At 43.1% G+C, this 10,235-nt stretch overlaps 1 protein-coding gene and 1 long non-coding RNA gene across 5 annotated transcripts; both read right to left on the bottom strand.

Moving 5' to 3' along the window:
* Nucleotides 1–123: 123 nt before the first annotated feature.
* On the bottom strand, nucleotides 124–1,292 carry LOC142943678 (uncharacterized). Of its 4 annotated transcripts, XR_012952118.1 has the most exons (4): nucleotides 1,246–1,292; nucleotides 1,115–1,169; nucleotides 974–1,037; nucleotides 124–901 (listed from the first exon to the last, which is right to left on the bottom strand). It is a non-coding gene; the product is annotated as an uncharacterized LOC142943678 (long non-coding RNA). The 4 variants fall into 4 exon arrangements; XR_012952117.1 differs by having other exon boundaries at nucleotides 974–1,169; nucleotides 1,246–1,289; XR_012952119.1 differs by lacking the exon at nucleotides 974–1,037 and having other exon boundaries at nucleotides 1,246–1,284.
* Nucleotides 1,293–2,268: 976 nt separating this feature from the next.
* On the bottom strand, nucleotides 2,269–9,372 carry cbx6a (chromobox homolog 6a). Its single transcript, XM_076085328.1, has 5 exons — nucleotides 9,186–9,372; nucleotides 8,431–8,474; nucleotides 8,256–8,321; nucleotides 7,432–7,498; nucleotides 2,269–6,134 (listed from the first exon to the last, which is right to left on the bottom strand). Exons 1-5 carry the CDS (start codon nucleotides 9,252–9,254, stop codon nucleotides 4,929–4,931), a joined length of 1,452 nt encoding a protein of 483 aa, XP_075941443.1. The 5' UTR covers nucleotides 9,255–9,372; the 3' UTR covers nucleotides 2,269–4,928.
* Between the last annotated feature and the right edge of the window lie 863 nt (nucleotides 9,373–10,235).

Genomic DNA, 10,235 nt, shown 5'->3' with positions numbered 1-10,235 from the left:
GCCAATAGTTAGAGCACAACAACGCCACCTTAGGAATTGCACCTAAGGATTCACTTTTCCCCACACAGTATCAGGATTCAGAGGACACTTCAGGTTCATTATACAGATTAGCATGAGACGTGGTTCCAATACAAAAATAATCTTTATTATATCACAATACTAATTCACTGTTACGGTTTACACAAAAAAATACTAAAAGAGCTGTATACATTTATTTAAAAGAGTAGGACTGCGGCTTACCAGTGGCGAGGTGGACCAGTGCAGGTGAGGATCCCAAAAGAGGAGGCACCCCGATCACACGTGTACACAACACTCACACACACACACACACATGAGGGTTCCTAACCAGGGGCACACCAAACTACATAGCACACGAAGGGAGACACCAACACCTGGAAGCACCAACCCCACCACCTTGGCAGCTCCTACAGGGACAAAGCACACAATTTACAAAGAGGCTCTGGTTCTCAGGAAAGGAAATCAAACAAAAGGAAAAAATAAGAAATGACAAAACAACAAAAAGAGCTCGGGTTAACCGATCAGCCAGGGGGGGTGATCAGTAACTCAATTTATATAAACTTAAAGCCAGAGTGGGCCTTAATATCCCTGGTCAGAATACACAGAATGGCTCAGGCTAAAAAGAGGTTGTTCTCATTAAAACAAGGGTGCTGTTGAAAGCAAACAGCACAAGACAGGGGCGCAGTGCTGACAATAGCAGCGTCAGACCCTGTAGGCGACACAGCGCAGGTCAGAGTAGACGAACCCAGTAGGCCAAAGCCGCTAGTTGAACACGGCCGTAGGCAAAACACCGGTAAACAAAACAGCAGCGTCCTTGAACGTGAGCCGAGTTAGCTGTAGCCGCTTTCTGGCAGCGTTCCGTTCGAACCCAACCAAAAGTCCCCTGTGATACGGGATGACATAGAATAATAATTAACACCAAAGTATATAAACTAACAGAATAAAATCACCTTACCGATCAGGCAATATGCGTCGGCTCCAGAAGGGGGGAGGAGGGCATGTAGTGTAGCTACCGGCAGCTATATAAGCAAGACACGGTCACTAACCACGGTCACCATAGTAGCTACAATCACATCAGGACCTAATTGAGACTCACCGACAGATCCGCAGGTGAATCACCTGTACAGGACGAGGGGAGCCCCAGAGATAGTCTACAAAACAATGAAAGCCAATATAACACCAGAACAGTATGACCGGGAGAAACAATGCTGCCGCATTCTTGCGTACCTGCACAGCGGCGGATGTCCGGCAGACCGGAAGCGGGACACGCGTTTGACGTCAGGAGGGAGCTAAGGGAATCCCCGTCGCATTTATATGATGCCCGCCCACCGTGATTGGCTAGTATTGGCCTTGTAATTAAAAGGGACTCCGAGGCCCTGCGAATGGTAAAAGCTCCCTTCTGCTACATAAGTTAAGGTTTAAGTTAACATAAGTTAAGGTTTGAATTAACCTAAGTGTAGTGACCGTAAGTGTAGTGTAGTAACGAAGTCCAGTTTCCAATATAGGCATTTTATTTCTCACATAATCAGAGTTCCACTACTTTCTATTCAGTTATCCATTTTCTCCATAAACCAATAAATCATAACATTTACATTCGTTAAATGTGCACGGTCAAAAACTGTTTGCTTCTACCTATTAGCAACCACCTGTGTCCAATGACCCCACTGATTATATTACCTGTGGCCTGATTCAAACCGGCACTACGCCCCCATGTGGTGGGAGGTTGTACAAAAACAAAAACAACAAAATGGCTCCAACACTAAGTTAAGGTTTAAGTTAACTTAAGTTAAGGTTTAAGTTAACTCAAGTTAAGGTTTAAGTTGACTTAAGTTAAGGTTTGAATTAACTTAAATTAAGGTTTAAGTTAACCTAAGTCGGGGGTCGGCAACCTTTTCTATCCAAAGAGCCATTTTGCCCCATTTTCCACCAAATAAAATTTGTCTGGAGCCGCAAAAGCTATTTGATATCACAGCTTATAAAGTTGTATATATAGTTATATTATATATACAAAAACTACAACTATAGAAGAAGAATAAAAACAATTCTTGACATTTTTTTGCAATTTTACCTGATATAACAATATCAAACTCTTATCAAGAGTTTTCTGCAGCTGAGAAATCGCTCTTCGTCGCTCATCTCCAGAGTGACACTTCAGCACATGAGTTAAGGTTTAAGTTGACTTAAGTTAAGGTTTAAGTTGACCTAACTTTTCACCCAGAGACTCCAGAATATGAGAAACAGAACAAAACCTTTTTTTTTTTCAAAGAGCTTTTAATGAAAAGCTTTGTAACAATAAACACAGAAAGCAACGACACAGAATTCATAATGTGTACAATAAGGGTTTGATTAAAACATGCTTCAGAAGATACATTATGACGTCATCGTCCTCATTACCGTCTACACATCGTACATTATTCATATCACACAACTGCAGTCCTGACACATTAAAAACCTGTCGGAGTCAAACCCATATTGGACTAATAATAAAAACAATGCATTCACATTAACAATATTATGCATATCTTTAAAACAAAGTATTAAAGTACAGTACAAAGGAGATAAAAACACATTAAGCTTCTTTATCCACACGTTTAAACAAGGATCCTTCTTTAATTCACACAAACACTTAAATGACATCAAGATATGAACTTTAAAAAGTCTAAATAATAAAATCAGGAGCCCTGTTTGGTTGAACGAGAACAAGTTGAAGTTGTGAGAAAGAAAGAAAAGCAGCCTAATAAGAACTCACATCTACCAACTGTAAGAGTCACTTCTACCCACCACGGAAAGATATTAAAGACAAAGAAATACATCCCATAAACCTCCGGGAATCCATCCGGAGAACACGTCAAACAACAGGTTGAAGTTCCTTCATCTGACGGACGTGTTGGAATAAACCCGATGAGTATTTCTAACAGTACCGACAACTAGAACCATCCAGGACATCAGAGAGCCTTTCTATGGTTATTACAGTTTGAAGTATTCTTTTTGTGAAATTATTTTAAAGCACGTAAGAGATCGTAGACCGTCTGTGTTCACCCATTTAGAGTCAAACAGACCATAAAGCAGGGGATGCTTTAGGGCGGGGCTACACGGTGATTGACAGGTCACTACCAGAGACGTATACGGCGTCTCTACGTCACTCCTCCTCAGTCCACATATGGTCACTTCCTGTTCACTGGTTGATAAAAAAACAAAATGGCGACGGTCAAAACGCCGAACTGTCTGATGCAATACGTGAAAATCAATGTTGTTGCTGTTCATTCACAGATTTAACTCAGCGAAAGTGGGAAATAACATTAATATATCATTTCATGGCAGAGATACTGAAACCCGTCATCCATGAAGAGCTGAAGACTATTTAATCCATCAGCATGAGTAACAGATAGTGGTGCAACGGATCCAATACTAGTCATTATTATCTTTAATGTTGTATAATAATGTGTTTAGATCTCGTGTTAGAAGTTAAACAGCTCATAATTCATCTCTAATATCTATTTTATATTCATAAACATCTCCTTCAAACTACTGGATTTATTCAAGTTTATCACCAAAACTACATTTTACAGATGACATGTGAACACATCATGATAACGTTATAATGCACCTTCAGCCAGTACTCATGTTCACTGAGCAGAGCCTGAAGGCATCATAATGTAACTGAAGTGAACCTCCGTTGGTTAGCCGTTAGCGGTGCTGCTAACGTTACTAGCTCTCCTCCTGTTGGTTAGCCGTTAGCGGTGCTGCTAACGTTACTAGCTCTCCTCCTGTTGCTTTAAACACTGATTGGTTGTTTACAATGAAACATGATCAGAGACTAGAAACATGTTCTACTGAGTCAGTAACACTTTATTTACACTCTGATGGTTAACGTTTAAACTTTATTTACACTCTGATGGTTAACGTTTAAACTTTATTTACTCTGGTGGTTAACATTGAACTGTGAGGGGGGTCAGTACGGATCCACTACGGTCCGTTACACCACTATTAACCAACATTTGTCCTGGCTCAGTTCCTCTTGCTCTGTGGGCTGAACCATGCTACATGCTAATGAAGCTAAACTGACCAGTAACCTGTAAAGGAACTAACCAGGAAGTGAATCCGCTTTGCTCTACGTGGACGGTAAAGAGACAAACGAATCAAGTCCATCATCTGGATAGCGAGCTCAAAGCTCCAACACACTGTTTTCATTAGCTGCATTTGGTTTGTGGCTTCAGTCTGGTCGGAGTTCAGCTGACAGACCTTCTAGACGTCTTGTTGGACGCGACGGATTAAAGAAGGCGTCGGGTTTGTGAGGAAAAACAGAGCAAGCAGCGGAGAGAAAGACGTTAAGCACAACAAAGACGTGAACACTATTGTTTACGTATTTTCTTCTGCAGCTTATAAAGGTTGTGCGTGCATATAAATACTTACTCATACTGTACGTATATGCAGTCAAGAGGATAAAAGGCCTTAAAAAAAACCAACTGATGAACATAAAAGAAGTCGTTTTTTCTTCGATGCAGTCACGTGCATTTACCTCGCTGTATTGATGCAACGTAGGAGTCCAACTGTGTTAAGTGCAAAAACACCACCTCTTATATCTTTAACAAGCTGGACCTCCAATGATACTAAGGGGGGGAGGGGGAGGGGGGGGGCAGGAAAATGGCAGAACACCTGAAGGTCAACAACAGCCTGTGCAAGTGGACAAAATATGGCAATTTAAGGGCGTATTAGCTGCCCGCTTTCAAATGTATCCAACTTCTTTAAAAAAAGAAAACACTCTTTATTCTCCTCTTCAATGGCTGAATAGTAGACGACGCCGCTACACAAACATGGACACACCTTCAGAGGGCTGAAGTGGCAACACTGGCGCGATATTTACTTCCATCATCAAACGGAGATCATCGACTTCATGACGTCTGGTTCTCCTATGGCTTGGTGGGAGGAGGAGGAGGGGGGGGTTCGTCGGAGGTGGTGGCGTCGGGGGGAGGGGAGGGGGTGTTTTCGGGGCCAAGAGCAGAGGAGGGGGAGGCGGGGGAGGGGAACTCTTTTATGGTGACGGTGACGAGGTTGGTGGTGACGTCGGTGACCACCACGTCCTTGCAGCTCGGTGCCATTTCAGGGTGCCAGTTGGGGTCTCCCTCGGCGGGCGCCTTTTGTGGTTCGGAGGGGGCGGAGCTCTGGTCTCCGGTGGCAACAGAGGCGGCGGCGGGCAGCTGACGTTTAGCCCCGCGTTGGCGAGGACTTTTCCTGCCTCCCTCTTGGGTCGTCCGACTGTCGTCGTCGTCGTCGTCGTCGTCCTCCTCCTCGTCCTCCAAGGAAGATGATGGTGAGGACGGGGAAGTAGCAGCTGGCTTGGAGCTCTGGCTCTTCTGGGTCTCTGTGGGAGGTCTACTGGACTTGGCGGCCTCGCCGGAAGGTGAGGACTGAGCAGCAGCTGAGGCGGTGGTGTTGGACTTTCTTACAGAGCGGGTGGAGCTGGAAGGAGACGGAGGCGAGCGGCACTGGGAGGAGGAAGTAGAGTCGGTGTTCCTGGCCCCTGTGCTGGACACGGGGCCTCCACACTGAAGCCCAAACGGCTTCCCGTACATGGGGAAGCCCAGCATCTTCAGAGGCGGCTGGAAAGGTCTATAGGGAGCGTCTCCTCCCTTCTTCCCGATGATGCGATTGCGAGATGGGATGTTCTGGCGTCCCGTCGTAATATTCCTTCCGCCTGCAGACGCGCCGCCTCTCCCCGGCTTGTCGATGACCTTCAGGTTGAGGATGATCCGACCTCTCTTGACCTCCCGGGGTTTGACCCTGCGGTTGAGGATGCGGACGGTCTCGGAGAAGGGCGAGACGTGCAGGCGGGAGGGGAAGCCGGAGAAGGAGGCCGCCGCCGTGGGGTCCGAGCGAGGCAGAGGGCGCCTGGACATCCGGTGGCAGCGGTGAATGTCTTTCTTCAGCTTGTGGGTGGCCGCCAGGGAGTTGAGTTTGGGAGAGGGTGCCACGGTCGAGGTAGAGGAGGACGAAGACGCTAAGTGAGGCGAGGCGGAAGGAGTCGCCGCTCTGCCGGAAGTGGACGAGGAGGAGCGCGACGTAGTCTGGCGGGCGTCTGAGGCTCGGCTGCTGGACCCTCCTTTCTGAGTACGAGTCTGAGGAAGACGATGAAGAATTAGGTTTTATTTTGTAGAAAAGCTGCCTCCTCCACCACTATTTCTACGCACTATAGGGAAGTGCTGCTGGCCCACTTTGTTTCTCCATGAAAAGCTTGGTTTAGGTGTTTAGCAGGTCACAAGATGTCTGTTAAATAGTTTTTGTGACAGTTGTTTCAAAAGCAACAACGATATTTTATTGTGTAGTGAGGACCTGCTTCATGGTGACATAACTCATTTAAATGCTATAGAAATAGTGATGCAACTAAAATAATCTCTCTTTCCATCTAAATGTATCCCAGCTTTAACCCGAGTAGACATCAATCACCAAATCAATGCTTACTGGGAATATTAAGCGCTATTTAATAACCTACCAAGTTCTCCAAAACAGCTAAACCACAGGGTTCAAACATAGTTTTACCAATAAATGTACATGAACTTAAAGCACATTTTCATGACCATACAGCTCGTGTCCGTTTAAGATAAGAGATTATTAGATAATGGATAAATAAAGGATACATTAGAAATCCTTCATAACGTGACCGGAAGGCGATGTTCCAATGTCCATATATTGGTTATTACTCGATCATTGTACGTTACAACAACCTAAACAGGATCCAAACATAAGTAGACCCCACTACTAAGAAATCTGGGATACGGCAGTACCACCAAGTCACAAAAGATCTCGTCAACCACTTAATGGCAAGAAAATGGCAACATATTTACATATAGTCATACTAAAACAAATACAAGTGATGTAATGCCAACATGAATTTTACAAAACAAATGAATTGGCTCTTAGAATATATATTTTCTGACAGGTCTGTGCTTACATAAAAGACAAAGAATAACAAAACAAGTCAACATTCCCCACAGTATATCTGAACTAACATTAATGACCCGACATGTACGCCCTTGTTTGATGGAGGATTGTTCTGGTCCTACAAGGTTAGATACTGACGCTAAGCAACGATCAGTGACATAACTCTGCTTAAAATGATGTTTCACGAACCCCGTAAACATCTGTGGTTAAAATATGAACATCGAATCACGTTGTTGTTGGAGCTTTAACATCTTCCTCTCCTTTAACGTGCTGCTACCGGAGTCAAGAAGAAGAAATCTATCAACTAATAAAGTCTACAATAACTGGAATACTATGACTTACTAAATGATAAATAAATATCTTTGGTGTAAATGTTAGGGTCATGTGAGAGGACACTGGAAGGGTTTTCATCCATTGCTAATGTGTTGCAGCGTCCATGAAATAAAATCAAGAGATAAACATTACAAACTGTACCTTCGCCGCTAGGTTTTTGGGTTTTGGTCCGCGTTTCTTCGGCCCGTGCATTTCCCTGTCCCGCTCCCTGTAGAGAATAAAAAGGAAAGACACTTATAAACACATGGAGGAGACGTAGAGTAAAGGCATAAAATAACTGAAATAAACAAAATAGAGAAACATGTTAAAGTTAGGAGCCAAAGACCTGAAGCCGAGCAGACGATGTATGTACATTATGTTCTGGCTTTACTCGTGTTGGATTAGGAATAGTATTCTGAAAATGTCACGATCAGGCTTTGCCCTGTGTGTTCTGTGTCTGTTTCTTTCTGTAGCTCCTCACTCACCTAATCAGTTCATTCAGTGCACCTGCCAGTCACACTCACTTCATCAGCTCTTTAGTCTCACCTGTTCACTCTGCCTAGTCACTATTTAAACCCCTGTCTTTCACTCACTCACTGCCAGATCATTGTGTTTGTTTCCCGTCCAACCCGCCCGTTTTGCTCGTCCTGTTCCCGGTTTTCCAGTCTGCCTGTTCTGCCTTTTCCTGCCGGATTTTCCCCCTCTTCTTTTGTCTTGTCCCTGGATTCCCTGTTTTGTTTTTGGTTGATTAAAAACCTTATTTTTTCACTACACCTGACTGTCTGCGTTTGAGTCCTCATCATGCCCCGTGACAGTAAACGTCTCTTTTGGATCTACTGTTATTAATCCGACGATGATCAGCTGTGACGAGAGGAAGGGGTGTTTGTCTTCGTGTAGAGCGGGGCGTCGGTGGGCTGTTTTTAAACCACAGGTTGTGATTGTTGTAACGCGACACAGTAGTAAATAAGAAAGTACAAATAACTCACTTTCTCTCAAAGCCCAGGATCAGCCTGTCGTCCAGAATATTCTCCTCTGGCTCCCAAGTGCTGTGCCTAAAAAACATGAAGAGCGGAGCAACAAGGAAACAAATAGCTCACTTTAGGAAAGGACAACTGAGGGTTGATCATTCCCATTGGAGTCTAAGTCAAGAGAAGCACTTACTTCATGGCCCATCCTTTCCATTTTACCAGGTATTCAAGTCTTGCCTGCAAGAAAAACACACATGGTGGATTAATAAAAACAGACAAAAAGAGACAAGTGTCCTATTTGAACTTCAAGTCCTTTGCATAGAAGCTCCACCACACGATGTTTACATCCCACAACAGCATCATCTGTGCAAGGAGCTACATCTTAAACCCTAAATATCCTGCTTGTGTCGCAAACAGCCTGGACTACTTCTACTATAGTAGACTAGTATAGATCTGAACTATGAGGTTCTAGCAGCTGGAGGACCTGCTGCTTAAACTGGGACCAGTCACGTCAGATGGTAAACCCACCATGATTTATAGGGGTCTGATCCAGTACTGATAAACTATGAGAAGTCCTTCATCATCTGTGGCTCATGTAGCAGTAAATAAATGCAATGATGACTATGTTATGGGGACTATATTTCATATCCACAACCTGCAGCAGAAAACAGCCTTTTTACTGCTAGCTTTAGCTACATTAGCTAAAGCTAGCTAGCTAACCTAATAGCCGGGCCCTCATCGTCTCATCGGCTGGGCCGCCTTGTTCGTTGTGTGGATGTTTGCTTGTTTTTTATCGACATGACCGAGCTAGTTAGCTTCTAGCTAGCTCCGGCTAGCGAAGTAAGGGCCTCCATAACAGGCTGGAGCCGTGCCGTGCCGTGCTAATCTACGGGGTAATCAAAAAAATGCACGCGGCTGCGGACCGAAGGACGGCGCGTGCAAGCTCACCTTACGGACGCGGCGTTTCAGTATAGCTTCAGCCGCGAAAACACGATCTCCCGTCGAGGAGAGCTCCATCTTTACTTTAACGAGCAGACTCTCTCTCTGTCTCTCTCTCCCTCTCTGTCCCTCTCTCTCCCCCCTCTCTCTCTCTCTGTGTGAGTCTCTGTCTCTCTCTCTCTCTCTCTCTGTCTCTGTCTCTGTCTCTGTCTCTCTCTCTCTCTCTCTCTCTCACACACACACACAGACGGCTATCTGTCACGTGGCCGGGTCAGCCCCCTTTTGGTCGTCCTGGCAACGATGAAGACTCTCATGGGGATGCAAAAGAACCGCGAAAGAACTCATCTCTTCTCTGATTACAAGCAGCGTCACACCAACCATCGAGTTTACAATATGTATTAATGCTATTTTATATTATTTATGAATATATATATATAATATATATATATATATTATATATATATATATAATATATATATATATGATACACTATTATATATTATATATATATCATATATATTACATATACTATCATATATTATATATACTATCATATATACTATATGTGGCTATGCTATTATATAGCAATCAATATATATTCAATCAATCAATAAATCAAGTTTTATTGATATAACAGCTTTCAAACAAATCAACTGTGATTCAAAGTGCTTTAAACATGACAAGATGACGACAAGATGAAAACATAATTTTAAATAACACTGAGGGCATGAATAACATTTAATCATTCCTATTGTATTTATTCAACTAGCTGTCTGTAAAGTGTATTTATTTATCAATTTATGTTATATTTATTAGATTTGTACCTATTTTTTATTGTGTTCACTTATATTATGATTCATTTATCAACGAGAGGGATTTTTATACTTTTTTTTAAATGACTTTAAGGCCTTTTATTTTTCATCACATTGACGTTTTCCACACTGTCCAGTGTGAAAAAATACAATAATAATAGAATTATTATTCTATTATTATATTTTAATATTAATTGTATTAATAATACAATTATTAATAATACAATTCTAAACCTAACTCAGAGGA

This window comes from Anarhichas minor, unplaced genomic scaffold, assembly GCF_050575085.1.
Source record: "Anarhichas minor isolate MPS153535 unplaced genomic scaffold, ASM5057508v1 ptg000149l, whole genome shotgun sequence".
NCBI lineage: Eukaryota > Metazoa > Chordata > Actinopteri > Perciformes > Anarhichadidae > Anarhichas > Anarhichas minor.
Note: the sequence above shows the minus strand (reverse complement) of the source record. Positions and strands in the feature narration are given on the sequence as shown.

Coding starts and splice junctions, on each gene's coding strand:
- cbx6a (XM_076085328.1), bottom strand. CDS start 9,254: ATGGAGCTCTCCTCGACGGGAGATCGTGTTTTCGCGGCTGAAGCTATA. Junction 8,322..8,430: donor TGGAAAGGATGGGCCATGAA/GTAAGTGCTTCT, acceptor CATGTTTTTTAG/GCACAGCACTTGGGAGCCAG. Junction 6,135..7,431: donor CCAAAAACCTAGCGGCGAAG/GTACAGTTTGTA, acceptor CGTCTTCCTCAG/ACTCGTACTCAGAAAGGAGG.